The following is a 16,702-nucleotide window of genomic DNA, read 5'->3' as shown; positions in this document are numbered from 1 at the left end:
ATGGTGAAATACTGAAATAGATGGGGATACTATTAGTAGAATTCAAGTTGGATAGTTGAAGTAGAGTAATGCATCGGGCTTGTTGTGTGATAGAAAAGTACCCCTCAAACTTAAAGCGAAAATTCTATAAGATGGTGGTTAGACTTGCAATGTCTTATGGAGCAAAATGTTAGCCATTAAAATAGCAGCATAAAATTAAGTCTTACAAAGATGAGGATGCTTGGGTGGATGAGCAGCTTCACTCTTAGAGACGGAATGCGAAATGAGTATATACGTGAAAATGTTGGTGTAGTTCCAGTGGCAAATATGATTAGAGAGAGTCGCCTTAAATGGTTTGGACACAAAATGTTGGCCTTATGATGACCCGGTTGGAAGAATAGATGTAATGGATTTAATCTATATTAAGAAAAGGTAGAGATATACCTAAAAAGACCTGGTTAAAAATATTCAAAATGACATTTTTTTTTATTATATTTAAGTAAAAATTTGATTATTAATAGGATACAATGTAGAAAAATGATTCATATAGCTGATCATACGTAGTGAGATAAAATCCTGATGTTGTTGTTTTAATATTCTATTCTGGTGGTGGGATGGTGATTATTTTTTATCAAAACGCGGTGTCATTCTTAATTTTTTATGAAATTTTTTTGGAATGATTTTTGATAAATTATAATGTATGTGATTAGAATTCATGATCTTAGAGAAATGCCTCCTTTTTTAACCATTGGGCTGCTAATCTTTTAAAGCATTGGACTAACTGTGGCTCATTAGGCATCACCGAGTTTGGACAAAATAGCTTTGGTCTTAATATTCCATGATGCAGCTTAATGTTTTGGGAAATCCTGATTTTAATCTTCATTGTATTCCGTTGTTTGATTACAAAAACGAGCATCTAGTTGCATAATTTTACTCATAAATGATCAAACTAAGGAACTTTTATTAGGTCCGGTGTAAGGATGTAGAGGAACGTCTAATCGGAGGCAAAATCCCGCCAAAAAACTCGGTATTTGCTTGGTATTGCTAGGTATTATTTGAAAAAATGATGAATACCGCTCTGTGAAGACTAATACCGAGTTATACCGAGCAATACCGAGTTGTACTGAGTTTTTTCTAGGAAAAACTCGGTACAACTTTTGTATAACTCAGTATTGGGTCTTCACGTGATGGTATTCCTCGTTATTGTTTGGTATTGCTTGGTATTTATTCGGTATTTCTCATTTTTTGGCGCGATTTGGCCTCCGACCGGACGTTCCTCTACGTCCGGTCGGAGGACGTAATAATTGTTCCAAACTAAGGCTTCATTTAGGACGGTTTTTTTACTGTTTCTTAAAGCAGTTTTTTAATTAACAATTTTTAATTTTTGTATTAAAAAGTTGCTTTAAGAAAATGTAAGAAAGTCGTTTCAAACGAAGCCTAAATCAAATGTCATTGATCTAAGTACTCGTTGACCTTCATCTTTTAAGTGCTCTATCAAGAAATTCTTAGTAAAATTACCTCATCACTTTTTATTCCATCTTTCTATATGTGCACATTGGAATTTTACTATTTAAGTCTCTATGAAGGAAAAAATTTCTTGTTAAAATCTCTATGATTGATGTACTACTTCTATTAATTATTCATTAATGAAGTTTAATTTGGGGATTATTTGGGATGTGTAGCATTTTGTAAAGGTAATTTTGAAGCAATTGTGAAAAAGAAATTAAAAATTAAAAAAAAAAAAGAAAACAAAAAGAGAAATATGTATATAAGAATAGCTGTTTTCTAAGAACTATTATATAGTAACAATTTTATTTGTAAAATACTGTCTTTTAATCATAAAATTTTAAAAAAAAATTAGAAATTAGAAAGAAAGTAATAATCAAATAAAATTATGTTAGTGGTGATCTTTTTTTTAGACTTTTGAGTGAATTAAGATAAATTAAAATAAATATTATATATGTAGGTTTCGAACTTAAGACCTCTTAGTTAATAATTAAAATTGTCAACCAACAGATCTAGATCGGAGAATTGTTTACGCATCGGCTAGGAATATTTTCTTACTTTAATAAAATAGAAGATATAAATTTTACATTATGTGACTTTTTTCACTACATCAGCAAATCAATCAATAATATACTTACTACATATTTAATCCAATAAACTTTTGAGCAATTAAAAAAATGTATAAATGCATCATGTAGTTAGAGTAATTGTAATTAACTTAGGTTTTATCTTTTAAAGTAAATTTTTAATAAAAATTAATTTTTTCTATATAAAAAATTACTTTAGGAAGCATAAAAAAACGGTCTTCAATGAAGCCTTAAGACTTAAGAGAATTCCAATCTTTATAAAAATTTTGTGAAAAATTATTCCTACAGCTGCTTCCAACTCATCATCTTATTTTTCAAAAGCTAATCACTAAGGGGTTGTTGGAGTTTCTCTTTATTCTGTGCCTGTGGCCTCCATAACCTTTCAAATAATTTCTAAAAAGATAGACTTTTTTTCTGGAACCTTTTCTCAAAGCCTGCCTGCTTACACAGCTCCATGTGATGGATTCCAATTCTGATATGAGAATCATGAAAAATTATTTGATGCGGAGTATGCACCGTTCGCACAAGTACTGGATACCTAGTGATATCCAGCGGTACTCAGCAATACCGAGTGCCGGTATCTAGCCGGATGTAGTGCTTGTGCGGACGGTTCTCCCTGTCCGCACTCCGCATCTAATAATCTCAAAGTGACGGATCAGATGATTCTTCTTCTAGAAAATAAATTATATCAACATATTCTTATATAAATTATATTATAATATTTTCATGAAAATTATATTGAATTGATTTAAATGGTATTGATTTGTTTTGATATTAATATTACATATGAAAATTTTTTATTGTATTAATCTCAAAGTAAATTTATGATTGTTAAGCTCATTTATTTAGTAAGAAAATCAATTCATTGGAATTTAAGTATCTTTCATATTTGTTGTCAGGCCAAAATTAGAATTGCTAATTTGAGTTTTATTTGTACAACATCAACATCAAGTTTTTATCTCATTATGTGGATTAATTATTTTTGTGCGAATGTAGAATGCGGTTCGGAGACCATTCATAATCTGCCACGTCACCCCTGCACTCGGTGCCGCGACTCAGTATCGCTGATGTGGCGCATTCTGGTTGGTCTTTGGACGGCATTCTCCGTCCAGTCTCCACATAATAATTTCTCCACTGTGGGTTCAGCTACATGAATCATTTTTTCTTCGTTGTAGCGTTTTAAGTGTTTCATTAACACAAATATTTTAAGGAAATCATGTTATAACTATTCGATGAATTTTATGATGGTTGTCGACTATGTAATGCTACCTTCCACTTTTCTCATATAAAACTTCGAACCTGACAATAGCAGTGTACTAAGACGAAAAACTCTCTCAACCGTTACAAAATGTTTAGCATGCAACACTGTAATTGTGCATTTAAAATTATCCATGTAATTTTAAATTTTAAAAATTTTTATCAACCCACCTAAATGTTTTTTTCGCCAAAACAAAAAAATAAAAAATAATAAAATCCATTTGTGTGTCCAAATCAAGTCATTTAAGTATTCCCCGTATTCTTCTATCTTTATGTCTCTTCTAATGTCACAACTTCATGATTTATTTAAACTGTAATTTGAATAATTGAATCATAATATCCATCCTAATTTTTTAACTAAGATTAATTTATAATGATTATATTATTTTAATTAAATATTCATCTATAATACTATTTGTTCTTCATGAAGGAACCTTAATAACTCAAAAATTTTCCATTTCTTGGACAATATAGCAATCACATATAATTCTTTACAAATGCAAAAGCATTAAGAATGACAATCTTCTTATTTTAAATGTTATTATTTACTTCATATGGATGGAGAGGAACAACAGAAGGTTTAAGTCTGTTGTTTTATGTACCAATTCTCTGATTAAGAAAATCTCTAAAACAATCATTATCAAATTAATGGGATGGAAGAATGGCAATGAGATAAAGGAAGCATTGAATCTGGTTTACTACTGATGTGATTTCTTTTTATCTCTAACTCGTGAAGGAAGATGTTGCAGCTTGCTGGAATAAATGAAATAGTTGCTATGGGATTGCTAGTGTCAAAAATTTTTGATGCCCGTCCTTACTATGTCGATGACCATGATCTGATTGGATGTCTCTGTGGCAATCTAAAGCTCGACAAGCAGGTTATTGGGCCGTGGACAATGATGATCACCTGCTACCCACTTTCCGGACGGCCCACGGGCAACCAAAGATGGAAGGATCTTACGTTCTATGAAGCCAAATTTATTCTGAGTCCCTCCCTCCCAGCTTCACAGGCTTTTTAGTCTGTTCATTTCAGATAACATCTGGTCAAATTTTATGTTTTTATTATATGTTTTTACTATTTTTTCAAGTTCTATGATGTATCTTTTTTGTAGTTTTTAGTTATTTTTGTTGTTACGTGTGAACTTTTATGTTTCTATTTCTGACTCTGTAATTCTTTTTTGTTATCAATAAATTGGGCTATGCCCTCAATTTTTTCCCAAAAAATAAAAAAAAATAATACTCTAAAAAACATTAAATATGATCTAAATGTCATTTTCAGATTTCTGATAAAAAATGGTGACATTTTGTTCTTAATAAAATAATATTTCGAGAAAGATATAATGCTGCCGAAAAATATTATCTTGTATTAAAATAATATATTTAAATTTGTACATAAATTATTAAAAAAAAAAAGAGCTAATGGAAATTCTTAAGCATATTATTAACAATATAATTACTTAATTAGCTAATAAGCTCTAATTAAATATTTTAAACATTTAGGCCGCTTAAGATATTAAACTCACATGCATCACGAAAAAAAACGACGCTGCGTGGTCCCCACCAACAAGGCATGTGGGGCCCACGCATGAGGAGAACAGCCTGGCTCGGTGGAAGCAGCGCATATGCGCTCTCACATGTATGGGGCCCACATTTCCCGCCACCTCAGCCTTCCTCTTCGTATAAGATGCCCTAATCACCGTCCATCTTTTAATGCTCGAATCTCACTCCAAATTTCATTTTCAATACCTCATAGGATTCTCTCTCTCTCTCTCTTCCACATTCAAAACCCTAGCTAAGCACTACGCATTGCTTTCTTCGACGAAACCCTAGGCATCTACGCTCTATTCCTTCCCCTATCGAAGCGGAAAGAGATCGATCAATCAATCGATCCAAGCGCGACTCTTGACGCAGGGGATGGCGGGGATCCCGAGTTTCTCTTTCGTCGCTCTGGCCATTGCGGCCTTCATGACCAGCTTCGTCTTGCGGGCCGCTCAAGCGCAGGCTCCTGCGCCTGCTCCGACCAGCGACGGTCAGTTCTTTCTATCTGGACCTCTGATCTTTGGTCTGCCTCATTTGTTCGCACTTTTTTTTTAATCAATTTCTTTAGAATCGATTATTTCGTATTTGTAGGAACTTCAATCGATCAAGGAATCGCATACATCCTGATGCTAGTTGCACTGATTCTCACCTACCTCATTCACCCATTGGATGCTTCCTCTTCCTACAGGCTGTTCTAAATCTTCCATGAATCATTTGATGTTTGGGTATTGAAGAAATGAGTTGATGGTAGAGGTTATATGATGCTTGTGTAAAGTTGATTGTATTTTTCATTGTTTGGGGTTTGAACTTCTTGCTGATTTTTTTTTTTTTTTTGCTAATGGAGGCTACTTTTCTTTGTTCTCTGTGAAATTCTTGTAGCTTAATTTGAAGTGTTGTTGTACTCTTATCCTTCTCATGTTAACCCTTTTTTTTTTTCATGTTAACCCTGTTAAAGATTTGCTTTTGTCATAGAGGCTGCTAGGATTTTTTTTTAAACATATTTAATTTTTTTGTTTTTAAAAATTATCCAAGCTATTTTAAAATATTTTTTTATGTATTCCTGAAATTAAAAATATAGCCTGATGCGATGTTCAATGAAAATAAAAAACTATACTTATTGATATCAAATATATTTATATGTTGCTTTAAATATATAAATTGTTGCGTCCTGGAGTATTTGCGACGATAGAGAAATATAAATTTTAACGTCTGAGCGTTGTACGAAAATTTGGCACACAATCAAATAAGAGTGTAGCATTCATATGAGACACTAGAATTTTTAAGTGAAAAACTCTTGAAAGGGAAAAATCATGGGGTCTAGTTCAGTTTGAATGAATCCACTAGTATTTGTAGTTGATTACAAATAATATCCTTCCTTAGGGGGAAGGCCTTGACTCTATGTACATCATATGCAGTACATTACATGGTGAGAATACAAAGAGATATTGTTGACGTGTTCATTTGGTCAGATGGATTGTAGTCAATGGACAACGTAAGTCGGATGGACTGTAGTAGGCAGGCGATGGAGGTCAGAAGGATTGTAGTCGATTGGCGGTAAGTCAGAAAGATCTTAGTCGGCAGGCAACGGAGGTTGGAAGGACTGTAGTCGGTGGGCAACGTAAGTCAGAAAGACCGTAGTCGGTCGGTGACGGAGGTCGGAAGAACTGTTGTCTGATGATGGAGATTAGAAGGATGACGTCAAGTAGAAGTTCATCTATGGGTAGAAATCCCACATTGGATAGTTATCCAGTGAAAATCCAACACGGAGCAGAGTCTAATGTCATGTAGAAATATAGTGACGACCAGAGGTCCATCATTGGGTAGAAGTCTGAATTTAGTTGGTGGCCGGGGAGAACTCCGGCGTTAGATGATATTTGGGCAAAACTCTGGCGCCATCGGGCAGAGTTCCGACATCACTGGAAAGTCGGGCGGAATTTTGGCATCACTTGAAAGTCGGGTGGAATTCCGGGGTCACTTGGAAGTCGGGCAGAATTCTGGCGTCATTCGGAAGTCAGGCAGAATTCCCGCGGTGGTGGTCGAGGAGTTTCTTCCCTCCTAATTGTCTCGTCTTCCTTCTCTTCTTGCTTGGGTCCCTCTCAAGATAAATGAGGGACTATTTATAGTTTTTTGAGGATGACATGACCCTTAAATAGGAGGAGGATCAAGGGCAAATGTGGAGTGGTTAGGATAGACGACTGATATGGAATTCTTTGATCGGGAACCGTTCTTCAAACAATTGAAGGTCTTAATGATATTGGAATTCATCGATCTTGGGCTAGTTTGGATTCCTCTCGTCAACCCGCTCGATTCGACTATAAGCATGTCACGTTTGGAAATCGTTTGGTAATCCAAATTGTGATTCGAACCTTCCAACAACGCTTCGGGTCCTTGATTTGGACTCATTTGGGCTCGAATTGAGTTGAATTTGATGTCGGTATGTTCGTATTTCCGAGACGCTTAGTTCGACTGTAAGTTTGCTGAAATCGGAGTACATGTGATCCCATATTTAATTTTTGAAATTTCCGGCTTGATTTTGCCTCCAGATTCATGCCTGATCAAGATAATTTTTTATGATATCTCATAAATAAAAAACATTATTAAAACTAGAAAGGAATTCGAAACTTCCCTATAGTTTTTAGTGGAGAAATTTTATGAACCATCCTCTTAATAGTCGTAATTAGTTATAACACCGTTAAAAAAAAATTTAATTTAGACATCCGCTGGCGGTGCAAACGACCGGTCGTTGACGTGGAGTCAGTCGCGGGCGGTCTGATTTAAGGAAAAAAATAAACATAAGCGGCGTGTAAACACTAAACACTTGCAATTCTGCACTCTATTTTAAAAAAATAAAAAAATTTAAGAGGTGAAATATAGTTATGTTATATATTTTGTATGGCATCAAAATTTAATATTACATATGTTCTATTTATTTTTAGATTATTTGACTATTTATTTAAAATTGAAAAAATTTGAATAAATGTTATGTTAAGGTTAATTTATTAATTAGTTGTTTTTTTAATTGGAAAATTTAAATGGCAAAGTTTTAAACTTTATCTAATATTAAATTATTTAATTTAATTCGGCATTTAAAAAAATTAAGAGTAATCAAAGTCATCCGTTTAACTATTTTTTTTTTTTTTGGACATTTAGGCCATTTAAGGCAAACTCACACACACAACGCATACACAGAGACTCGAACCTTAGACCTCTTAGTTGAAAGTCTTAGCTCTCAACCAATAGGCCAAGGAGAGTTGTGTGTACATAATTGTTGATTAATTGAAATTTATGCCCCCTCTAATAGTCCAAATAATATAGGATTTTATTATCATCTAAAAACTTTTTTTTTTTTTTTGCATGTGATCCATCTTTTGAAATAAGCATCACTAGCATTAATTAAATTTCAATCAAAAGAATTTCATAAAAAAATAAAAAATATATTCTTCGAAGCGATTAGAGAAGAGTTTGATGAACTGTTCATTGCATGATTTATTTGGGAAATGCAGTATCTCAAAAGGATGTAAGAGATTGTGATGGTTAAAATTCAAAAGGGAAATAAATGATGCGAGTAAAGTTTAAGAAGGTGAATATAATACATAATCTAAAAAATTTTGATCAGAACAACCTCTTCCAATTTTTCCACACCTATACTTAGGCAAAGCATCCCATTTAAATACCTGAAGGGCCATAATTTAGTGGAGATATCCTTACCCAAATTTACAGAGAATGAAGTTTATAGCCATCCTATTTATTATTTTGAAATAAGTATCGGCTGTGGCTTTGATTGGGGCAGCTTTTTTTGCTGCTTTTTAAAATGACTTTTTAGTACAAAAATTTCTAATTCACGAAATTTTTTTATTAAAAAGCTGTTTTAAAAAGACAACAAAAAAAAAAAATTGTCTCAAATGAAACCTAAATAATCAAAACTTAGTATTGATAGCCGCCATCTCAACAAAATTTGCTCCAATTTGACATCAAAGAGGAATGATAAAAAAATCTAGAATCAATAGGAGAATCTGCTCTACATTTAACACATAGGCTTTCTTTAAGAGAGCTTTCTTAGACCATCTCCAACCATTCGACCAACAGCCGAATGGAGGCCCTCAAACGTCGCAACCGAACGCCATTTGATCGCAGTTGAACAGTGCAACGTCAATATTGGCGTCGCACTGTACACTTGCGCCATTTCTTTCTCTCTACCGAACTCGTCTGAGAAAGGCGCGAAAGAAACGAGCGATGATTTGGGGGCAAAATGGCATTCCACTGGAGATGAATCACAACACTTTTTGATTTAACTGCATTTTGCAGTGAAAAATGAGAGTTTCGGTTGGAGATGCCCTTACTGCTTTCCAAAACAGCTTTCTAGTATAAAAAAATTTTAAACTAAAAAGTTGTGTAAGAAAGCATCAAAAAAGCTGTCCCAAACAAAATCATAATCTATCCATGCATAACATTCTTGGTATAGCTGTCAACTAAATATGAAATAATAATAGCTGAAAGGCCAAGGAAAACAAGGGGAAAAATCTTAAACCTCAAATGCCTCCCCCTCTCAATTTAATCCTCAGGAAAGATATTTTAAAAGTTTAATCACCAAATAAATAAATAAAAAGAACTTCTCGTAAATTAAGGTTTCAGTGTTTACCCTTACTTATTTGGTCTTCCTCAGCACGGTTCTGTTCAGCCAGAGAGAATTTCTTCACTTTCTGGGGAATATAGAACAACAAGAATGTTAATTAAAGAGTATACATCAAGAATAATGAGGAATTTACCATGATCTGTTAAACAAACAGTATTTGTGTTCTCATAATCTGTAAGTGCTTATTCACATTTGCCAAACACTGTAGGAGCAATGCTACAGTATTTTTCTTTAAACAATGCAGATAAGATTTTATTAATAAAGAAATAAACTATACACAAAAAATGAAATATTATCCAAAGTATATTTAGGGGTTGGCTTCATGAATATTCCATTCCTCTCAAGCACTACATGAAAGTTTTTATTTTTATTCTAAAATATATTCTTCTTAAAAAATTGAAGTCTCAAAAAATTCTGAATTATTTATTTTTTTATGAATATTCCTCCATTACTTTTTATTACTATTAAAATAAAAATTCATGTTGTTTATTTGATATTTCCTAAACCCATGGCATGCTATTAGGAAGGTTTTACTTATACAAGCAAAGACTTCGAGGCATTTTTTAGAATGAATAGTGGCTGGATTATTAATCTACAGCATTGATTTTGAATTTCCAAACCTTTTTCCTTCACTCAGATGCACATCATCCAACAAAAGCTAAGCCTACATATTTAATTTTTAAACTCCTCAACAAGAAAAAGGACAATGGTAGAAACTAGCAAATGAAACTAGAAACAAATTTACATTAATTCACATAAAGAGGGAATAAGCCGTCAATCAAAACTGTCCGCAATTTTGAAACAAAAAAGTATGAAAATAAATCTTAATGTTCAGCTTTGAACAACATCTATAAGACATATCAACTGTAAAGTTGACATCATATCGGTGATTGAAGAAAAAGGAAATACGGAATGACATTTTAGGCTTTATTTGGGACGACTTTATTCTTGCTTCTTAAAACAATTTTTTAGTACAAAAATTGAATTTTTTGTACTAGAAAGCTGCTTTAAGAAGCATTAAAAAAACCGTCCCAAACGAAGCCTTAGAGAAGTAACATCCAGAAAGCAGAGGTTGAATTGCAAAGGCTAATTTAGATTCAAAGAAAATAATAATTATTAAATAATAAAGGTGGGCAAAAAATGTGCATGGCATCTTCATTCAGAACTGCTAGATTTTGTATGCTACATCTATAAAAATCAGTCATAAAAAGAGAGAGACAATAATAATAGACCAAGCGGGAAGAAAAACGAGCATCATCATCACCATGATAACCAGCCATAACATAGTTATTAGAGGCCAATTTTATGAACTTTCATTCAACATTCATTTATGTTGAATGTTGTATCAGATTTTTAATCTATTATGCATAAATCTTTGTAACAACTTTCTTGGAGTCATCTTTGCTCTTATCTTTTTTGATAATTTTATCAACACGTAGTACATGTTCTAAATACTCTGTTTATTTTTCATTACCTTATCATCAATAATGCTATTCCTAAATCTATACTTCCTAGTTTTACACCTTAGCATTCACATGTCTAGCACACTCAGGCTATTAGCTTGTTATTGACTTTCTCACTACTCAACCTTTGGACCCATACATATTATCTATTTAATTATAGTTTTATAAATTTTCTTTTAAATATCATCACATATAATATTTAAGGGGGACTTACTATTTTAAAAATTCATCTTTAACTCCAGATATGACATCCTCATCTAAAGCCCAATTCTTTTGAATATGAGACCCAATCATCTAGGAGGCTCTCAAAAATTTAATTTAGCCCAAATGTAAATGAATTGAGTAAAAATGAGGCTTAACTATGCCCATTAAGATCAATAAGCTTCATACAAGCTTAAAATATAAGGAGACATGATATCAAGGTGTGATCTTAATTGATGATAAATGGGTTTAAAAATAAGAAGATTATACATAATTTTCATAAAAATAATTAGGAATTTAAATTTGAAGTTTATTTCAACATTTGAATAAATCAAAACCATCGCAGCAATTCAAGTAGTTTTTATGTAAATCAAAAGTAACTCCATGAGTCAAGCTAAATGAGGATGATCATAAGAAGGGGGGTGAGAGAAGATTTTTAGGTATACCTCTACCTTTTTAACATAGGTCAAATTTAATACTACTACTCTCCTAACAGGGTTATCGGAAGGCCACCGTTTTACATGACCAAACTATCTAAGGCGACCCTCTCTAATCTTATTTGTCACTGGAACTACTCCAACCTTTTCATAGATATGCTCATTTCATATCATGTCTCTAAGAGTAAATCCAATCATTCACCTGAGCATCCTCATCACAGCAACACTTAATATTATGCTTCTCTTTTAATGACCAAAATTCTATGCCATAAAGCATTGTAGGTCTCACCATCATCTTATAAAATTTTTTCCTTAAGTTTGACTACTACTTTTCTATCACACAACAAACCGGAAGCATTCCTCCTCTTCAACCATCCAACTTGCATTCTACTAATAATATCATCATCTATTTCACCATCACTCTGAACAATAGACCCAAGATATCTAAAACGAGTACACTTATTAAAGACTTGATCGCTCAAAGTCACAAACCCCCCGCTAGATCTATTACTACTAAAATGACACTCCATGTATTTGGTTTTAGATCCATTCAAACAAAAACCTTTAGACTTTAAGGCTGACCTCCATAATTCGAGTTTACCTTCAACTCCCTCTCTATTCTTATCAACAAGAAAAATATCATCAGCAAAAAGCATACACCAAGGTACATTCTCTTGCAAATGTCTAGTGAAAACATCCATGACTAAAGCAAAAAAGATAAGTACTTAAGGCTAATGCTTGTGTAATCCAATTAAAATAGGAAAATACTTGGTCAAACCACCTTGTGTTGGAACACAACAACTCATGTATGCATATCCCTAATGACTTGAATATAAGCATTATTAACCCTTTCTTTTCAAGAACTCTCCATAGCACTTCTCTTGGAACTTTATTATATGTTTTCTCTAAATCAATAAATATCATTTGTATCCTCCTTATTCTCTCTAAACTTCTCCATCAACCCTCTCAATAAATGAATAGCTTCCATAGTATACCTACCCGACATGAATTCAAATTGATTTTGAGAAACATCAATATCATGTCGTAACCTATGTCTGTAACTCTCTCTCAATGTTTTAAAGTATGACACATCAATTTAATTCCTCTATAATTCGCACAATCTTGTGCATCACCTTTATTCTTAAAAATAGGAATCAATACGCTCACTCTCCACTCATCTGGCATCTTTTTAGTCTTCAAAATAATATTAAAAAAGTTTAGTGAGTCAAGAAATTCCTTTATCTCCTAAGCATTTCCACATATCTATTGGAATATCATCAGGTTCACTAATTTTTTCACGTTTCATTTTCTTGAAACTCCAAGCATATCCTTTGCAACATTCTTAATATTACTAGTTACTTCTTCCCACATAACATTCGCTTCCTCATGCACAGACAAAATTTTAAGATCTAAAATCTTATTCTCAAAAATATTTTTGTTAGTGTTCTTTAAATGCCCCCGTCTAATCTTAGAACAACGTTTTACTATATTTTTCATATTTTGCCCTTTCATATTAAAGTCCAAAACTAATAAGCAATGTTGGGTACATAAACTTTCACTTGGAATAACTTTATAATCTTTGCAATCTAAATGATTTATTTTTTTATAAGAAAATAATCAATCTAAATTTTATTATATCCATTCTTATAAGTAACGAGATGCTCATCTCTTTTCATAAATAAGGTATTAGCAATTACAAAATCATAAGATAGAACAAAATCTAATATAGTTTTACCACCTTCATTAATCATTCCAAACTCATAGCCACCATAAATACTTTTAAAATCATCTACCTCTCTACCAACATGTTTATTTAAATCTCCTCCAATAAAAACTCTTTTTTCAAGAGGTATCTTTTGAATTAATTTTTCTAAGTCATTCCAAATTTTAATTTTAAACACATCCAAATATATTTGAGAAACATAAGCACTTATAATATTAATAATCTTAGCATCAACAATAATCTTCATAATAATAATTATATCTATAATTCTATCAATTTTTATAATATTCTCCTTCAAACTCTTAACTATAATCACATCTACACTATTTATAATATGACTTCTATCAAAATATCAAGATTTAAATACTAAACTATTAATCTCCTTAGCCTTTTTTCCAACCGATTTAGTTTCCTGAATGCATGAAATATTTATCTTCCTATGAATTATAATATCAATTAATTCCATTAATTTGCCGGTAAGAGAAACTATATTTCAAGATCTTATCCGAATTCTAGTTTCATGAACTTGCCACATCTGTCCATAATATGGGAACTATTTCAAACTGCACCCGGGTGCCGATGCAACGACCCTTGCACACTTATCACTATATTCAGGCCATACAACGCATTGTTTCAGGGAACGCCCTAGCATTAGCACAATGTATTAAAGCAGACATGTCATGATTATTCGACAAGTTTTACGCTGGCTATCGATTACCTAACGCAACCCTCCACTTTTCTCATACAGAACTTGGGACCTGGCAATGGCAGTGTTTGACCTAAATCTAATAAAGAAATATCATTTATAATATTTTTCTAACCAAGTTTTTTTATATCTCTTTCTATATTAGATTTAAATGAGAATTTGATTCTTAACATGATACAATGGAGAAAAAAGATTCATATAGTCGACCCCACATAGTGGGATAAAAGCTTGTTGTTATTATTTAAACATGGTTACCTATTATTTATTTGTTATCATAGTTCTTGTGGCTGGATAATGTGGTACAGACATTGGTGATGTTGCATTAATTTTTTATTCATTAAAAAAAAATTTGCCAATTTTTGGCCTCGTACAAGTTGCAATCAAAATCACATTTTCTTAGGATATGTCAACGTGAGCATCGCCTTGACCCTTGGAAAACGGGTGATTTCCCTTTTTGTGCAATCATAATGCACAAAATATATGCCACATAACGAAAGCATTCGAGTCATGAAGACATATAGAACCTCAAAATACATAAAAAGGTAATCACATCGCTTAAAACGTAAGAATTGTTCACTGCCCCAGATCTTTCATCAATCCAATTGGATTGAGAACAACCAAAAACTAGTTTCCTTCAGTCATTTCTTGCACATTTTTTTACAATTGCTATATCCAGATTTAGGATATTTCAATGCATCAGATTTTTCCATCAATATATGATGAAAGGATAGCTATTTTGACAGGTTTGATAATTGCGTATGCAAAAATTAATCTGTAAAGAACTATCCCTTGAAGTGTAAATTACCTAGCATACAAATTCATTAATAACACAAACGAATATTCATTTGTTAAACTAAGAAGGTTCTACCATAGCAGTCAATTGATTTGAATTTCAACTTGAGAAGATTCTACAAGAGCACTCAATTGATTTTCAAATTTAATGATATCATTACTCAAATTGGATCCAAAATTAATCAAACATTAAGACAATTTCAAGGTTATAAATCCATACATTTTAGCTCTATAGCATACCATGGAATTTATATCAAATGCACAACAATTTATAAACAAATTAATAAGGTCTGCAAAAAATTTATTCAGGAAAAAAATATGATTGCTAGGTCTCCTCTCTTTCTCAACCAACCATTGTGATGTAGTAGATCGTAGGAAGAATCGACCTGCAAGAAAGATTTAATCCCAATCCAGGAAAGAGGCAAAAACACTAAGCTTTAAAGCTTAAAAGAGAGTAATATTTTCATTGATTCCTCAACTCTTCTTACATCATACTATATATAATACTTAGGTAGAAAACAAGAGAAAATTAGAAGATTCTTTGTAACAAACTACATAAGATATCCTAAGGATCATTTTAGGCTAAAGTGCTCCGCATCATTCTCCCCTTGCGTCAAAAGAGCTCAACTCCGTCGAGGCGCATTATGGAGGGGGAGATATATATATATATATATAATCAATCCACCAGGGTCGAAGACTTTGCATCTCGGATCCATTGCTTCTTCTAAACGTCTTGCACAACCAAGGATGTCAACCGTGCAACCATAGTGCCCAATATCTGGTGCAATTCCATATAAAGGAAGCATTTGACTGCCTTCTTCCACTAGGAAGACATGGCTACAAGCACTAAGGATGTTGGTGAAAGTAACATGATTGGGCTTAACTTTGGCCTCCTGCAGCTCATTGAAGGAATCTAAGGCTTCCTTTCCCTTGCCATGCATTGCAAGGCCTGTAGTCATTGAGCTCCACACAAATACATTTCTATTATTGACAAACCTAAACACATAGAGTGCATTATCCAGATATCCACACTTTGTGATGAGGACATCGGAGATCAACGGCTACGATTTTTTTAGTTATTTATTTATATGTTTTTGTACTAGTTTATTTTATATTGTTGTTTTTCTCTTTATACCCTTATGGGTGGTCATGTAGTGTTGTAGCCCGAAGGGCATTTTGGTCTTTGTTATTTTTCTTTTCATGAGGCCTATTTATAGGCTAGCTTTCTTGTATTGAGGGATGATGAATTTTTGAATGAAAATTTGGCTCTTGTGTTCTCTTTGTGAGTTCCGTCTTGAAGATTTCTTAGTGAGTTCTTTTCTCCTAGATCTCTGTGTGAGTTCTATGGAGAGCCTAAGGTGAGGGCAAAAGCAATACCCGCCATTCGTTTGAAGAGTCCGCGGCTCGTGGTTAAATTCTTCTATCTTCTTGTTCGTGTTTTCCTCCATCTTCTTCCCCTCCACCATAAGAAAATCTCTTCCAAAACCTTGTTGCCGCCGCCCCCTTGGAAGCCCGCTGCCGGCCACTCCCACGGCCCCGGCCGGCCACCTTGCCGGCGACCTTCCCCACCCATCCAATCCCTCCTTCCGCAAGTTTCAAATTTGAAATTTGAATTTCAAAATTCAAATTCTTTCTTAATTGGGATTTCCAATTTAGGAAAGTTTTCATGACGAATTCCAATTTCAATTTAATTTAAATTGGAGTCTTTAATTATATTGCCACGTCATCAATCCAAATTGGAAGCTTCATCCCACTAATCTCTCTCTCCCCTTCACCTTGCCGCCGGCCCCATGTGGGTTTTCTCCCCCATTTGATTGCTTCTTTAATGCTCCAATTAATTCATTAATGACTCCTTAATTTGAAATCAAATTTCAAATTA

The 16,702-nt window shown here is 33.2% G+C and overlaps 1 protein-coding gene across 1 annotated transcript in view; it reads right to left on the bottom strand.

Moving 5' to 3' along the window:
- Positions 1–8,910: 8,910 nt before the first annotated feature.
- LOC110109531 overlaps positions 8,911–16,702 on the bottom strand; it is an 18,051-nt gene continuing 10,259 nt past the window's right edge. Inside the window, exons 2-3 of the mRNA XM_028693849.1 lie at positions 9,508–9,568; positions 8,911–9,074 (exon numbers count right to left, since the gene is read on the bottom strand). Of these exons, the coding sequence (XP_028549682.1) occupies positions 8,911–9,074; positions 9,508–9,568 (225 nt within the window). The remainder of the gene's footprint in view (positions 9,075–9,507; positions 9,569–16,702) is intronic.

This window comes from Dendrobium catenatum, unplaced genomic scaffold (assembly GCF_001605985.2).
Source record: "Dendrobium catenatum unplaced genomic scaffold, ASM160598v2 fragScaff_scaffold_370, whole genome shotgun sequence".
In the NCBI taxonomy this organism is placed as follows: domain Eukaryota; kingdom Viridiplantae; phylum Streptophyta; class Magnoliopsida; order Asparagales; family Orchidaceae; genus Dendrobium; species Dendrobium catenatum.
Note: the sequence above shows the minus strand (reverse complement) of the source record. Positions and strands in the feature narration are given on the sequence as shown.